Source organism: Eulemur rufifrons, chromosome 2 (assembly GCF_041146395.1).
Source record: "Eulemur rufifrons isolate Redbay chromosome 2, OSU_ERuf_1, whole genome shotgun sequence".
NCBI classification, from domain to species: Eukaryota; Metazoa; Chordata; class Mammalia; order Primates; family Lemuridae; genus Eulemur; species Eulemur rufifrons.
Genome location: NC_090984.1, coordinates 11,712,731 through 11,729,391, shown reverse-complemented (window position 1 = coordinate 11,729,391; position 16,661 = coordinate 11,712,731). Strand labels below are relative to the sequence as shown.

Sequence of the window (16,661 nt, the reverse complement as noted above, 5' to 3'; positions counted from 1 at the left end):
CGACATAGGTCCATCTCTTCGATTTTCTTTCTCCCTCGCCTGTGGGCTCCGGGGATCCTGCCTCTGTCCCCAGTTTCACGTATATTCATAAGCTTTGATTTCACTCTCCAACCACGGTACGTCCATAAAGACAGTATTACACTTAAATGAAGTACTCTTTTTTTTATAATCTTTTTTTTAGAAGGTAAATGAATAAAGCTACCAATAATGCCAACTGTTCTATGTCTTCGTTTTATTGGGCTCCTCTTTTAAGCTTCAAAATAGATCTCCTTTTCAAAATGGACGTATTTTGGCGCCGTGCACACTGGCTTATGCCTGGAATCCCACCATTTTGGGAGGCCAAGGTGGGGAGATGGCTTGAACCCAGGAGTTCAAGACCAGCCTGGGCAGCATAGCAAGACCCCATCTCTACAAGGGAAAAAATGGCAAATGTTCCAAAGCTACAAAAAAGTTGTAAGAATATCACAATAAACCCAGTTATGCTCTGTTCCATACCGCAGTGTCCAATACTGTAGCCACTAGCCGTGTATGGCTATTTCCATTTAAAGGTAAATAAATTATATAATAATTAGTTTCGAATAGCTACCCCTGGCTGGTGCCTACTATACGGGGCTGCAGCGATACTAAACATTGCCATTGTCACAGAAAGTTCTATTGGACACCCACTGTGAACACCTCCAATAAAATTGATCTAAAATATTTTTTTCCAGTGACAATAATTTATAGCCACTGTAAAAGACAAAATTCAAATGATACAGAAGTGTTTGGCACTTGTGGGGTGCCATAGTACCACTTGATAGAAATGCCATTGTCAACAGTTTGGAGCATCTCCTGCCAAATCTTTCTAATACATTTGGTCTTAATTTTTACTGTTTTGTTTTTTCTTGAGCTATAAAATGCTTATGTTCTGTGCACAAATTTTACAGATTGTAAATCTGTAAAATTTGTGCACAATTGTACAGAAGTGCACAAATTCTGCACAAATTGTACAGAAGTGTACAGCTCCACCAGGTAGGCATGGTGGCTCATTCGTGTATTCCCAGCTACTCCAGAGGCTAAGGCAAAGAAGATCACTTGAGGCCAGGAGTTTGAGCCCAGCCTGGGCAACATAGTGAGACCCCCATCTCTACAAAAGTTAAATTTTTTAAAAAGTGTACAGTTCAACAGCTTTTGCAAACAGCATCCCCGAGTCACCCATACCAGGACAGGAAGTGGAGCATCCTCAGGCCCAGGTCCCCAGTGGAGATCACTCCTCACTTCTCATTTCCTCTGTTTTTCCCCTGGGCTGTTCAGCAGGAGATGACGGGTGGCTTGCAGAGGTTTTTGGAAGTTCCAGAAATTTTATGGGAAGGAATGTATTTCTAAGCAGACGGTCCATTACTTTTGTCAGTTTCCCAGAGAGGTTTTGAGCCAAGAAGGGGCCTTTCGGAAATCAATTGTTTCTCACACTGCCCTTGCCAGGACCATCTGTCATCGTCTCTACTAGCTTGTTCAGCTCACGCTTACAACATTGTCAACCACCCAGTTTCTTGCTTTGCTTTTCTTTATGTCTATTTTTATTTTAATTGTGGCAAAATACACATAAAACATAAATTTTACCATCGTAACACTTTTTAAGTGTACAGTTCAGTGACAGTAAATACATTTACACTGTTGTGCAACCCTCACCAACACCCACCTCCAGAACTCTGTTTTTGTTTTTTGAGCCAGGGTCTCACTCTGTCAGCCAGGTCATTGAAGCTCACAGCAACCGCAAACTCCTGGGCTCAAGCGATCCTCCTGCCTCAGCCTCCTGAGTAGCTGGGACTACAGGTGCGCACCACCATACCCGGCTAATTTTTCTATTTTTTGTACAGACTGGGTCTTGCTCTTGCTCAGGCTGATCTTGAACTCCTGACCTCAAGCGATCCTCCTGCCTCAGCCTCCCAGAGTGCTAGGATTACAGGCGTGAGCCACGGGCCCGTCCCCCAGAACTCCTTTCATCTTGCAAAACTGAAACTCTGTCCCCATTAAACACTAATTCCCTCTCCATCTGCCCCAGCCCCTGGCACCCACCATTCAACTTTCTGTCTCTATGAATCTGACGCCTTCAGGGACCTCCTATGAGTGGGATCATACAGTTCCTCAAAAAATTAAAAATAGATTTTCCATATCAGCAACGCTACTTCTGGGTACGTACCCGAAAGCGTTGAAGGCAGGGACTAGAACATATATTTGCATATCCTTGTTCACAGCAGCATTATTCACAGAAGCCAAAAGGTGGGAACAGCCCAAGCGTCTCTGGATGAATGAATGAAGTCTTTCTGACTGCCTTATTTCACTCGGCATAATGTCCTCAAAGTTCACCATGTTGTAGCATGTTTCGGAATTCCCTTCTTTTTAAAGGCTGAATAATCTCCCGTTGGATGGATGGACTGGATTTCATTCATGCGTTCACTCATCCACGGACGCCTGGGCTGTTCCCACCTTTTGGCTTCTGTGAATAACGCTGCTATGAACATAGATGTGCAAATATACGTTCTAGTCCCTGCCTTCAATGCTTTCGGGTATGTACCCAGAAGTAGAGTTGCTGATATGGAAAATCTATTTTTAATTTTTTGAGGAACTGCCATCCATTTCTCGACATCCCGGTCAAAACTTGTGACTTTCCAGGTTGGTGTGTTTCTTCTGGATATCAGCTGTCCTCCTGGCCATGGGGTGGCTCTCCCTTTGCTTTTTTGGAAAGGAGGTGGGTGACCCTTTTTGACAAGAGCCTTTATAGCTGCCAAGCTCTGGTTGCTCAATCTGGCAAGATTGATCTCCCCAACACCTCCCCCAGCTGATAAGAGAGGGCTATCTTTAGCCTCTAAGGCTTAGAAAGGGTTAGAACCTGCCAAGGTCACAGGTAAACTGCCCAGCCAGAAACTGAACCCAAGGTCTTATTTCCTTGTTAGTAACTCACTGCCTTTGGGCACAGAGAAGGTGATTCCCCTGCCAAAGGTCACACAGCTAATTGCAGAGGGCAGGCTCTCAGGCACCAAGAGGTGACACCAGTCTCAGCATTGCAAGCTTTGCACTGATTCTGAGGAGCGGGTCGGTGCCCAGACACTGATATTTGTGCAGGAAATAGCTACGGGTGGCGTCATTTCTATATATGCTACTCACTCACCCAGCTGGGGTGATTCTTAACCTGAAAATCTGGAGATGGCATGCCAGGGTCTTGGACCTCCCCAAAGCTGCACAAAATCCAAAAATGTATGGGTTGCATATTTCAAGGAAGAGACTCTCATTGTGCTTTCCTCAGATTCCAAAGGGATCCGTGTCCCAGGGAAGGCTCAATAGTCCTAAGGGTGTCCCCATCTATGTGACCTTTTTAAAAATATAAAAACATGAGCAGTTCCCAGTCCACTCTATGGCCCCTCCCTACTTAATGCTTTCCAGAGCTTTCTGTTAAACCAGAGTAAAAACCTTACCCCAGTCTCGGGGCCTCTGACAACTGTCGTATTTACTTCCCTCCGACGATGAGGGTCTCTTCACTACTCCACAAACAAATTAAACTTCTCCCCACCCCAGGACCTTTGCACTTGCTCTTTCCTCTGCCTGCCACATTGTTTCCCAACACTTTGTTGTCACTCATATGTCTCCTGCTCAGGGAGGTTGTCCCTGACCATCCGACCTAAAGTCACTTTCCTACCATAGGGCACCCCTCAATTCCAGACGGGGGGGAGAGAGAGAGACAGGCAGACAGACAAAAGATGTATGCTAGTGTATGATGGCCTTGGAAGTCGCTCAGTGTCCTTACTGCCACGTTCTATGTGTTGCCCAAACTCCTGAACAGGTTCAAGATGAGGGCAATTAGAGTCTGCCTCTTTGCAAGTAATGGCAAGGTTGGAAATATTTCTGTAGCCATTTTTCAAAAATACGATCTACCACACCCAGTATACAAATGCAGAGTTCAGAGTTTCTCAAAATAATACTTAACTTTATGTACACACGCACTGACTTTTTTTTCTGTTGTTTGTTGTAGAAAATACTGACCATAACCCACCAGTTGATTATTTTATAGGCACTTGGAGGACCCTGTCACCAAATTGAGTGTAACCCTCACATATGTGAACTAAAATAAAATCTTAAGGCTCACCCCCCACCGGGTGGCTGACTGGACCCCCTCTTGGCCAAGGGAATACCCTAAAACTAAATTGCCTGCCAGGAGGAGGGAGGTCAGACGTGCCTCATCATGCCCCCTCCCTTCTTGGAGACATCCCTTGTAACCCATTACTAGGCCTAAGGGTATGCAAGACAAACCTACAGGCCCTCAGTAATTTGTCTCTGATAAACAGCTCCTTATCTTAAACCATTCCAAGCCCTTAGACAAAGCTTCATGTCTTTAACCAATTACAAGTCAAAGAATCTTTAAACCCACGTCTGGCTTTGAGACGGTCCACCTTTTTGGTGCAAACCAATGTATGCCTCCCACGTATTGATTTATGACTTTACCTGTAACCTCTGTCTCCCTGAAATGCATAAAACCAAACTGTAACCCAACCACGGTGTGTCCACTTGCTCAAGGCTTCTTGGGCATGGCTCCAGGTCATAGTCCTCAAATTTGGCTCAGAATAAACCTCTTTAAAATTATTTTACATAATTTGGCTTTTTTTGGTTAACACATAGCATAGCAGGCCAGGCGCGGTGGCTCACGCCTGTAATCCTAGCACTCTGGGAGGCCGAGGTGGGCAGATTGTTTGAGCTCAGGAGTTCGAGACCAGCCTGCCCAAGAGCGAGACCCCATCTCTACTAAAAAAATTGAAAGAAATTGTCTGGACAACTAAAAAAAAATACATATATATATATAAATTTACCTGGGCATGGTGGTGTATGCCTGTAGTTCCAGCTACTCGGGAGGCTGAGGCAGGAGGATTGCTTAAGCCCAGGCGTTTGAGGATGCTGTGAGCTAGGTTGATGCCACGGCACTCTAGCACGGGCAACAGAGTGAGACTCTGTCTCAAAAAAAAAAGAACCACATAGCATGGCGTTGGGTGATCGCCAGCATTGTATGTATGTTTCTTGTAACACCTATGTAGCCCTGCTGAATACCAGGCACCATCCTCATTTAATCCTCACGCCAAGCTTGAAGCAGGCACTATTATGACCCTCATTTTACTGAGGAGGAAAGTAAGACAGAGAGGGCTGACGCTTGCCCAAGGTAACACAGCAACTAAGTGGCAAAGCTGGGATTCGAAACCAATGAATTCGGCTGCAGACTCCATTTTGCTACGCGGCTGTTACAGAATTTACTTATTTCTTATATTTATTGTGTGCATCCCACGCACACCCTGCAGAATATCAGTTCCGCCAGAAACCGTCCACACCACGCCCCTAGCAGACGGAGAAATAAACAACTTCCGGCTCGTGGGGCTGCTTTCCTGCCTGCGCAGGCGCATCAGGCTGGCCTCCCAGAGACGCCCTCTCCCTGCGCCGATTGGCCATCGCGGATGACTGACGGAGGAGCGAGCGCAGGCGCACCATGCCAGATCCGTGGCCGCCGCCTCCATGCTGATACGCCCCTCCAGACACCTATTGGCCCTGGCTTATGACTGACGGAGACTGAAGCCAGTGGAAGAGGAAAACTCCGGGAAGGGGGCGGGCCCCGCGGGCAGTCAAATTTGCGCGGGTTTGGCCCTGGCGTAGTCATGGCGGCCTTCCGCGACTTAGAGGAGGTGAGCCAGGGGCTGCTCAGACTGCTGGGCGCCAACCGCGCCGAGGCGCAGCAGCGGCGAGTGCTGGAGCGCCACGAGCAGATGGTGCAGCGGCTGCTGGAGACGCAGGACGGCGCCGAGCAGCAGCTAGGAGGTGAGGGCCGAGGCCTGCAGAGTGGGAGGGGGCAGCCAGGTCGTCCTCGACCCCCCTCCCTCTCGGGTTCTCCCATCCGCTGTCCTGCCCCCTTCGTGGGGCCGCCGCTGAGCACTGCCCACTCTGAGCCTCAGTTTCCCCACCCGTGAAATGTGCTTCATGACAACAGCCGCCCCTCCCAGCTTACGGGTTTGGTGGTAAATATAGGAACCCGCAGGGCCTGGCCCCTTCTGAGCGCTCCGTGAGCAGGAACTGGGGGGACTCAGGGTTTGAACCGGAGCTCAGGAGTCAAGGCGCCGGGGTTGAATCCCAGCACCCCCACTTCCCAGGTGTGAAATTTGACGTGCGTTTCTTAGCCTCTCTGTGCCTCAGTTTCCTTCTCAGGGCAAACAGTAGGCCATCCCTTCTTCCTGAAGTCGTTCAGTTGTGTTAGGGAGCACCTGCTGAGCGCCAGGTCCTGGGTGGCAGCAGAGAACATGACAGACAAAATCCCTGCCCTTGGGGCTGTAATATTCATGGAGGGGGGAGGCGACAGGATAAACAAGAAAAATGGATAGGTTAGGAGGTGACAGGCTAAGGAGAAAAACTAGATGGCGTAAGGGGGAGCGGCGAAGTGGTGGGGGCGGGGGCAGCGAAGGCTTTCTGTGCAGATGATGTTTAAACAGGAACATGAAGGAGGCGAGGAAGGAAGGATAATGATAAGGATTAAATAAACATGTGGGTAAAGTGCCTCCTGCTTCACCTGGAGAGAATACTGGAAAAATAGTATCATTTTCGTTGGATCCAAGATGCCATTGAATGTAAGACTTACTTAGCAGTCAGGGGAAAAAGCTCTGCTAGTAAATGTCTTCATCTGGACCAAGAGGGCTAGATCCAGCCTTTCCTGAAGGTGGGCAGGGCTTGCTTAATAGAGCCCTTGACCTTGATCTCAGCTAACTCCTTTTTCTAAAACTTATTTATTTTTTTAAGAGACAGCTGCTTGCTTTGTGGCCCAGACTGGAATGTAGTGGCACAGTCATAGCCCACTGCAGCCTTGAACTCCTGGGCTCCAGGGATCCTCCCTCCTCAGCCTCTCGAGCAGCTGGGACTACAGGCACCACGCCCGGCTCATTTTTCAATATTTGTATAGACAGGGGTCTCACTCTTCCTCGGCTGGTCTCCAACTCCTGGCCTCAAGCAATACTCCCACCTTGGCCTCCCAAAGTGCTAGGATTACAGGCATAAGCCACCAGGACCAGCCTATTTTTTGTTGCCCGGGCTGGTCTTGTACTCCTGGCCTTAAGAGATCCTCCCACCTCAGCCTCCCCTATGCTGGGGTTAGAGGCATGAGCCACAGTGCCTAGCCTAAGCTGTTTTCCCTCACCAAGCCTCAGTTTCCTCATCTGTGAAGTGGAGCTGCAGATGCATAGCCCCCCTTGCTGGACTGACGTGAGGTTTGTGCGGGTGACGCTTGCACTGCACGTTGCCTTTGAGGTGTGGGGCCTGCCCTTAGCACTGCTGTTCTCCATGCCATAATTTTTTTTCTTTTTAGACATGAGAATTACCGTTTCAAGCATTTTTTAATGTAGGGTTCAGTGGCATTAAGCACATTCACACTGTTGTGCAACGTTCTCCATCTCCAGAACGTTCTCATCTTCCCAGACATAAACTCTGTCCTCTTTAAACACTAACTCCCCGTTTCCCTCCCTCTGCCCCCAGCATCCACTGTTCTGCTTTCTGTCTGTGTGGCTGTGACTACTCTAGGGACCTCCTGTGAGCAGAATGAATCATGCAGCATTTATCCTTTTGTGGCTGGCTTATTTCATACCGAATAACGTCCTCCATGCTGGTCCACGGGGTGGCATGTGTCAGAATGTCTTTCCTTTTTAAAGCCAACTAATATCCCATTGTATAGACGGGCCCCATCTGGCGTATTCTTTCATCTGTCAGCGGACGCTTGGGTTGCTTCCACCTTGTGGCTCTTTTGAATAATGCTGATGGGAACATGCGGGTACGTGTATCTCTTCAACACCCTGTGCTCAATTCTTTTTCTGTATTTACCCAGAGTGGGATCCTGGGATTCAATGGAAATTCAGTGTTTTAATGTTTTTTTTTTCTTTTTTTTTCTTTCTTTTCTTTTTTTTTTTTTTTTTGTCTCCCATACAAAGTGCCACTAGTAAGTTTTAATGTTTTGAGGAGCCACCGTACGGTTCTCTGCAGCAGCGTCAGTGCCAGGGGTTTGCGATGCCTTTTACGGCCACATTTAATGAGGAGGGCTGAGCTGAGACTTGAGTGGCCTACATAGCTGGCCTTGGAGTGGCTCAGGCACAGCGCTCCTGGCAGAGTGCTTTGCAAATGCAGAGGTCACAAGGTGAGAATGAACTTGGAGGCCCAGGAGAGGGCCGTGGAAGATGAGTGAGCACCGGCTAGACTCTACCAGGCCTGGTGAGCTCGCAGACACAGTCTGCAGGTTATTCTAAGTGTGATGTCCCAGGCGGGGTCTTCCCCTCCCTCCTCCTCCCTCTGCCCCTCCATTAACTCCCCCTCCTTTGATGGTTGAAGGAGAACAGTGTGACTCAGCCTGCCCCGGTTTTAGCGAAGCAGACGAATTTGAGGCCAAGAAGACTGAGCCCTGTCCAGGGAGCCAGGGCTCTGGGTAAGACAGATCTAGTCCGCATCCTGGCTTCGGAGCTGTGTGCCTTTGGGCAAGTCAGTGAACCTCTCTGTTCTTCACCTCCCAAGTAGGGGGAGGAATGAAACCACCCCGGCAGAGGGTTGTCATGAGAGGCACCCAGTAGGAGTTACCCCACGGGCTATCCCATGGCGTATAGTGCACACCCAGGCGACAGAGCTCTGTGATGAATGTTGTGGGGAAGACTCGGCTATCCCCGGGGCAGGGGGGCAGGCGGACAAGGGGTGGGAAGCCGCGCGAGCCGGCCGGAGCCTCAGCTATCCTAACAGGAAACCAGCAGGCACCGTCTGAAACAGACCAATCAAGGAACAGCAGCATAAGCAAATTATTTAGAAATGTGGAAGTCAGTGCCAGAGAAAACAGCTTAAGGTTGAAAGTGGCCGCTTCAGAGGGCTGGAGAGGCTTGGAGAGGGGGTGTGTGTGTTTACATTTTCACCATCATACACATGTGATACTTTGATGAATAACTATCTGAATATAAGTTTTTAAAAATTTAAACATGGGCCCTTTGGGGAGAATTTTAATCTGCGCCTTCTCCGAGTTGGCAGATTTCTGGGACACTATGGGAAGGAACACAGTGGCCATCTTAAGGCTTTGTTTTGTTTGAGATGGGGTCCTGCTATGTTGCTCAGGCTGGTCTCGAACTCCTGTGCAGAACAGTGAACAGAGAGACGAGAGCGTGGTAGGGAGAAAGGCAGCCGGCGAGGGTGGTGAACACAGTAAAGGGGTCTGGACTTTATCTTGGCGACACTGGGGAGCCATGGGAGGTCTTTGAGCAGGGGAGTGACTTGCCTCTTAGCCCTTAACGTGGCAGGCAGCAGAAGGGATTGGCAGGTTGGCTTAGGGAGAGACCAAAGCAGGGGGCAGTGGGGAGGCTGTTAGGTTGGTCCTGGAGGGATAAAGGACCCGCATGAGGAGGATGAGGATGAGAGCTGGGTGGGAGGACAGGGAGCTGCTGAGCTTGGCTGGCTCATCCGTGGTGGAAAGTGAGTGCTGTAGGCCACTCCTGTAAGGAGCAGGTTTTTAAATTTTTTGGTATATTTAAATGTGTTTTGGTGAAATGGAAGAAGTGTGCGAGTCCCCGCTGGAACTCTGCCACGTGTTCCTTCCGGCACAGGACTGCAGCCAGCAGGTTCCCTATAGAGGGGCGGCTCACCCACCTCCTCTCCGCCGTCCTGGGGGAAGGGCTACCCGGAGGTGCCTGTTTCTCTCCCACCCTGCAGAGATCCTCGCCATGGAGAAGGAAGTGGCCCAGAATCTTCTGGACGCGAAGGAGCGGGCACACCAGGGGGGAGCGGAGCTGCAGCAGCTGGAAGCCGAGCTTCAGAAGGCCGGAGAGGAGGACGCGAGGCTCAAGGGCGGCCTGCTATATCCTTTCCTGCGCGGCCCGGCCTCCGCCGGGAGCCAGAGGCCGGGCCTCCGTGCGCAGCCGGGTCAGCCGGGGGCAGCCCTCTCCCCAAAGCCAGGCTCCTTAACTCCCGTCCCACCCAGCTCACCAGAGAGCTGGAGGAGCTCAAGGAGATGGAGGCGGACCTCGAGAGACAGGAGCGGGAAGTTGACGAAGACACGACAGTCACGATCCCTTCCGCCGTGTAGGTTCCGCGGAAGTGTGCGCGCCTCTGTGGGTTCAGTCTGGCAGCGCTTGGTTGGAGTTGATGCTGGGGTAACTTCTTTTCTCTTTTTCTTTTTTCTTTTTTTTTTTTTTTTTCTTGTCGTATAGGTACGTGGCTCAACTTTACCGCCAAGTCAGTAAAATCGAGTGGGATTACGAGTGCGACCCAGGGATGATCAAAGGCAGTATCCTTTTCCCGGAGAAACTGGGGCTCTCGTGCCCTCTCGGCGGGGACGCAAAGCGCTGCAGCCGCTGCGGAGAGCAGCGTGGAGGGTCCTCGAACGCGGGAAATAGAATCCCATTCGGGTGCAGCCCGCCCGCCTCCGGGGGTCTGCACAAAAGCATGGGAGGCAGGGACGCGCACGGGGGCTCGCACACCCGTGCTCGCCGCAGCGCGCTTCACAGCAGGCCAGGGGTGGCCACGGGCCACGTGTCCGTCAAGGGGTGAGCCACGGACACGACGTGGCCCGTCCACAATCGGAATGTTACTCAGTTTTACAGAGAAAGGAAATTCTCACACAGGCTGTACCATGGAAGAACCTGCAGGACATCGTGCTCAGTGACATAAGCCAGTCACGAAGGGGCAAATGCTGTGGGATTCCACTCGCAGGGGGTCCCTGGAGTCCTCTGATCCGCAGAGACAGGAAGTAGGGTGGTGGGTGCCGGGGGCTGGGGAGGGGACAGGGAGTGAGTGTTTCATGGGGACAGTGGGGACAGAGTGTCAGTTTGGGAAGACGAGAAAGCTCTGGCGGTGGAGGGTGGTGATGGTCGCACAGCAACACGAGTGTGCCTAGAGCCGCTGAACTGCCTGCTTAAAAATGGCTAAGATGGTAAATTTTCTGTAGATTTTCACCACAATTAAAAAAAAGGTAGTACTTTATCAGAGTTTAACTTTTTTCTTCATGAACATTTATTTCCATCTCTAAATAGCTTAAAATTCTTCTAAAGGCAGCGGCCTTTGCGCGGGGGCGGTGCGGGGCCACCAGTGCCGGGGTTTCCTTACGACCGCGCCTCAGTCCATCACGGGCCCAGCATCGCCCAGCCCGTCCACCTGGACGGCGCCCAGCTCTCCGGCAAGTTCATCAGCGACTATCTCTGGAGCATGGTGGACACCAAGTGGTAGCCGGACTGTCGTGGCCGTGTCTCGCTCACGGCGGGACTCTTCTGCGGTGGGATCAGTTTAAAATGAAATCTTTATATGCAGATGTTTTGTTTTTTTCAAACTGGATTTCTTTTTCTCTCAATTTTGGCCTCAGATCCTGGACTGGCCCCTGCCTGCTCGTGGGAAACTGACTGAGCCGCGCTAAGCCTGTGACATCGCATCTGTGGCAACGTGTGGCAAATACCACCACAGTATCAGTGACACAGCCCAGGTCTTTGTCATTTTTGATCCAAGGTCAGCCCTTTTTTATCCGTTCAGGGAGTCTCTTTGAGTGCCACGGTGTGCCCAGAACTGTGCCAGGTGCCAGAGACACGGACACAAGTGACAAGGATCCCCCTTGGTCCACACGGAGGATTCCACACAGAAGCAGACGCCGCTCTCGAGCGGGAGAGGGGTCCAGATGGCGACAGCCCCCAGCTGGAGCGCGTGCGGGCTGCACGGAGCCCAGAGCGCCGTCTGTGATGGGACTTAGACGGTGTTGCTCATTCGGAGAAGCGGTGAAGGGCGGGTAGACTATGGGATGTCCATTCTGAGGACTCTCCTGCCGTCAAATCCCACTCCTGACACCAAAAAGAAAAGACTGAGTTTGATGAACAGGCGGCAGGGTGCCCGTTAGGGGCGGTGAGTTAAGCGTGGGACAGAGCTGTGTGTCGAGTGTGACCTAATTAAAAGGACAGTAGACCAATCGTGGACATTTTTGTAGGGCACGTGGAGTATACAACCCGTCCAGAAGCTGGTTTCCCTTTGGGGACCCACCGCCCTCCCATCCGCTCTCCGAGCCTGACTCCGGGGTGGAGTACGTTGGAGGCCACTGGTTGCCTCCCGTGAAAACACATTTCCCAGCCTCCTTGTAGTTAAGTTCTGGCCACTGAAATGTACTTACAAATGTTTTATGAAAGTTCTAGAAAGATCCTTAGAAAGCAAGTATACCTTTTCTTCCCCCTCCCTGTTTCCTAGAATTTGGGGGTGATGGCTGGAGCCTTAGCAGCCACATTGCCACAAGCAAGGAAGGGTGCCATTCTCTAGGGATGACAGACCTGGGTTCCCTGGTGACAGTGGAGCCAGAGATCAGCACAAACTTATTTAAATGGGGGGATGAGGGGAACAAACCTAAACTTCTACCTTGTGCAAGCTATTGTTATTGTGGGTTTTCTGATACAAATAGCCAAAATAAATACTCAGTTATTCAGCACGCAGCCCATGACCGGGGTGGCCGGTGTATTGTGTTCACCACTCCCCGGTCCTTGGTGCTCAGGGTACTGCTAAGCAAGGTTAGCTTGCAGCCTGCCCGCCTGCCCGAGGGTGGAGAAAGGTGACAGGGTCCCACTGACACCAGGTGCCCCCTGGGTAACGGCTTTGCCCGAAACCAGCAGACATGCATTACACAAGCTTGGACTTGGGTTTCATCGTGTCCCTTCTACAACTGAATCCTTTACAGTGAGTGCGATTATTTTTTTAATCGCCCAGGGGCATTCTAGGCAGACAGAACAATACATCTTTTTCTTTTTTTTTTTTTTTTTGAGACAGAGTCTCACTCTGTCTCTCTAACTAGAGTGCCGTGGCGTCAGCCTAGCTCACAGCAACCTCAAACTCCTGGGCTCAAGCGATCCTCCTGCCTCAGCCTCCCGAGTAGCTGGGACTACAGGCACGCACCACCATGCCCAGCTAAGTTTTCTATTTTTAGAGACAGGGTCTTGCTCAGGCTGGTCTCGAACTCCTGACCTTGAGCGATCCTCCCACCTCGGCCTCCCAGAGTGCTGGGATCACAGGTGTGAGCCACCGCGCCCGGCAGAACAATATGCCTTAGAGGCGTCTGAGCACATCAAGCGGGCACTGAAACTGACCCTCAGAGCTCTTGGGGCGAGGCCGGCCTCCAGGGAAGTTAGCCCAGAAAAGGGGTCATTCGTCTCTCCCTGAAATGTCAGGAGGACTTCAGAGGCCCTGCTTCTGGTCTGAGGGCCTGGTTTTAGGCGTGCAGTTAAGTGTTCATAGAAGCCCTGTGGGGCTGTCTTCATTTTCAAGATTGGTGGCTTTTATGTGACATGAGATGGAAGCAGAGCCGTCGCCTCGCCGGCAGCCTCCAAGGAGCAGAAGGCTGGAACCAGAGCAGGGTTTCCTCACCTCGGCCCGGGGACATTGAGCCACGTACTCCTGCCTGGTGGGGTCTGTCCTGGATGTCCTGGGACATTTAGCAGCATCCTGCCCTCCATCCGCCAAACGCCAGTAGCACCTACTCAGCTGTCACAACAGGAAATGTCTCCAGCTGTTGCCCGGTGCCCCTGTGGGGTGAGGGGCACACACAAGGCTGATCACCTGCCTCAGCTGGGAGCCAGTGTGCCAGTCAAGCGTTGACCCCAGGGCTGGCTGAGTAGCTGCTGTCACCTTCACAGGGGACAGGGTACCCCCAGGTGCCTGAAGCTGCCGGGGCTAGAGCACACCCAGCCCAGGCCGAGAGTCCGGGGCGGGAGAGCAGGCGTGTTTCCGTCTGCTCGTGCAAGCAGCGTGGTGGCTGGGAGGGGGAGCAGCTGTGCGGGCGGGGGGTGCCCCTAAGATAAGGGCTCTGGAAGCCCAGTCTGACCCGCGCCCCTGGCCCCGGGGCCCTTAGCCCACAGGGAGTCAGCTCTCCCGCCCTGAAGGGACGGCCTCGCTTTGTCCCCCACCCCCAGCAGCCTGGGCCTCAGTTTCCCCAAGGAGAAGACAGTGCCATCCCAGGCTCAGAGGAGTGTGCCCACCACCGCTGTCCCCCCAGGCAGGCCCGGGAACTCATGTTGGGGCGAGTGGGAGGGTGAGGATCGCGGCCCGGCAGGCAGGCTGGGAGGTGCCTGAATGGCCCGGCTCTCGCATGCCTGGGCCCTGACTCACTGCCCGGCCTGGCCCCGCGCCTGGGACAGCCTGAGGCCCGCAGCCTCCAGCTGAACCCCTGCTCCGCCCCCGCCCCATCTTCCTCCCTCCGAGAGCTGCCCCCGCAGCGACTGCCCTTTCCTAAGTCACAGACGCTCGCCGAGCGCCCAGCCCCAGCCTGGCGAGGTGGGGACGAGGTTCCAAGAACCAGGTCACCGGCCTGGCGCCTGTCGAACCGAGTCTCAGTCCAGCACCGGCCCAAGCCCATGAGGAGTATCTGTTTTACAGATGGGGAAACTGAGGCTCGGCAGGACATGGACAACCCTGGAGTCTGGACCCCACACACAGCTGTCCCTGAGCCCTCTCTGGGTGCAGGGTGGTCACATCTAGGATGGGGCTGGGACATTTCTATAGCAGCCCCTAGGGGGTCATCTTGGCTTCCCCGACAAGAAGCAGCCTCCTCTGAGGAGTCGGCCCCGAGTCCTGAGCCACCCAGGCGGGAAGAGGCCAGGCCAGGACTGGCGCCTGCGCCTGCACTTGCTCGAGCCCCGACGGGGACGGAGCAGGCTGAAGCCATGACACTTGAAGGCATTATTGGCAGGTGGCGGACAGGTCGCGTGTTCACACGCCACCCGGCCTGGCTCACGGCTGGTGTTTCTGGAGAGAAGAGCCCAGGTCACACGGAGTCTAGAGGCCGGACCCCTCGCACTGGCCTCCCACTGGCTGAATGGCTTTCCCCTGGGGACCAGGCTCAGGCGTCGTCCCCTAGTAGCCTTGCCGGGAGGAGGCGTGTCCTCAGGACAGCAGCGAGGGGCAGCTGGGGGCGGCCAAGCCCTTTTGTCCAGTCCTCCTGGTTCCCTCCCACACTTCTGGAGGAAGACTGGTTTCCAGTTCCCGGATCCAGACATAGCTCACCTGTGCACAGGAAGTGCGTGCCCGAGGCCAGATTTGAACCCCGGGTTGTCAGATCTGAAGCCTCGGTTTCCCCTCTGGGCCGGACAGGCTGGGGGGTGCCAGGAAGAGGTTCTCAGTCGCTGACCTGACAGCGCTGGGTTCCCGGGGCCCCTCTGCAGTCTGGGACTGCAGCCTGCGGTTGGCTCGCCTGGGCACGTGGCCCCAGGCCCTCCCATGGCCTCCCTTCCTTACGCAGAAGTGTGGACTGCACATCTGTGACCTGCCAGGCCACCCTCCTTCAGGGAGCCACCCCTCCGAGGAGGCCGTGACAAGGCCAAGCGAGGCTGCATGCCTAGCTCTGCGTTATCTTACAGACGAGGAAACTGAGGCATGGGGGTGGGGTGGGGAGTCAAGCTACTAGTCTCAGGTTTCACAGCTGGTATTACAGCTGGTTTCACAGCGTTTTACCTGAGCTGTGTGGACCCAGAGCTTGTGCTCTTAATCCCAACCTGAGAACGAGATCATTTCAGCGAGTGATAAATGAGCTAAAGAAAATAAAAACACTATGGAGGGGGAGGGCATTATGGGAGGCCACAGAAAGGAGGTGTCATTTGAGCCCAGACCTGGGCCCACAGGGGACACACGTGTGGAGACAGTGATCTAGGCAGGGGACACAGCAAGTGCAAATGACAGCAGAGATGGCTGGAGGGCAGGGTGCCTTGATCAAGCCAGACCTGTAGTCCACAGTGGGATTTATTTATTTATTTTTTTTTCCAGATTCCAAGAAGGGCCCCAGTGCTAGGAAATATAAACCTGACATCGGCCTCTCGACACAGGTTGCAGCCCAGTGGCCCCGCCGAAGTGGCTGATCTCACAGGCCCCAAGTTACCCCCACCCAATCCCAGGTGCATCCTGGGAGCCTAGGTGGGGTGCAGGGGGGAGGGCTGGACATGGAGCTGCCCGGCCTGCTCAGTGGGTGTTGAGAACTCACACTCAGCCCTCAGCGCTTTCTTATCCCCTCATCATCATGGAAAATCACTGCCTGCAAGTGGGGGGCAGTGCTGACCCCTGGTTGGGGGCCAAGGCCAGGCCAGCTGCAGGGCGGGGCAGCCCATCCCCTCTCCCCGCCTCTCCCCTCCCTTCCGTGGGCTGAAGGCTGACTCACTGCAGACAGCTGTGCTGCGGGATGCTGCCGGGCGGCTGGAAGGGACACCCGGCCTGGGGCTAGCCGGGGAGGGGGCGGGGGGTGGGATGTGCAGCAGAGGCTACCAGTTGGGGATGTCAGGCTTGGGGGGCAGCTTCGTTTCGCCACCCACCCTGTCCTCGCTAGAGCTGTTGAGCCCCCGGAGCTGGGGAGGACAGGACCCCCAGCCCTCACCCTGTCCGCAAGGGTGGCAGTGCCCAAGCTGCAGGCCGTGCCCCCTCCTGCAGAGCAAGCACGTCTGGGTGGGTGGGTGGGCGCTGAGCCCCTAGACCAGGGAGTCGGCAGCGTGTCTCCCCGGGGCGACCCCTTTCAGTCGGGGCCCCATTCTGAAACCATAGACCTGCAGCCGCAGAGATCAGAAACCAGCCACAGTGGCCCCCTTCCCGTCTGTCTGTAAAGTGGGCAGCTGTCACCGCCCCTCCCTCGGGGCACCATGGTGAGGACGGTT

General features: G+C 53.4%; 1 protein-coding gene across 1 annotated transcript; it reads left to right on the top strand.

Moving 5' to 3' along the window:
- The first annotated feature begins 5,669 nt into the window (after positions 1-5,669).
- On the top strand, positions 5,670-11,575 carry SPC24 (SPC24 component of NDC80 kinetochore complex). The gene is made up of 5 exons (XM_069495738.1): positions 5,670-5,829; positions 9,724-9,868; positions 9,988-10,092; positions 10,221-10,297; positions 11,129-11,575. The coding sequence occupies exons 1-5, from the start codon at positions 5,670-5,672 to the stop codon at positions 11,233-11,235; spliced, it is 594 nt and encodes a 197-aa protein (XP_069351839.1). The 3' UTR covers positions 11,236-11,575.
- The last annotated feature ends 5,086 nt before the right edge of the window (positions 11,576-16,661 follow it).

What these genes read in the sequence shown, in the direction of transcription:
- SPC24 (XM_069495738.1), top strand. Translation starts at nt 5,670, where the DNA reads ATGGCGGCCTTCCGCGACTTAGAGGAGGTGAGCCAGGGGCTGCTCAGA. An exon ending in CGCCGAGCAGCAGCTAGGAG is followed by an intron (nt 5,830 to 9,723) that starts GTGAGGGCCGAG and finishes CCCACCCTGCAG; the next exon opens with AGATCCTCGCCATGGAGAAG. An exon ending in CCCAGGGATGATCAAAGGCA is followed by an intron (nt 10,298 to 11,128) that starts GTATCCTTTTCC and finishes ACCGCGCCTCAG; the next exon opens with TCCATCACGGGCCCAGCATC.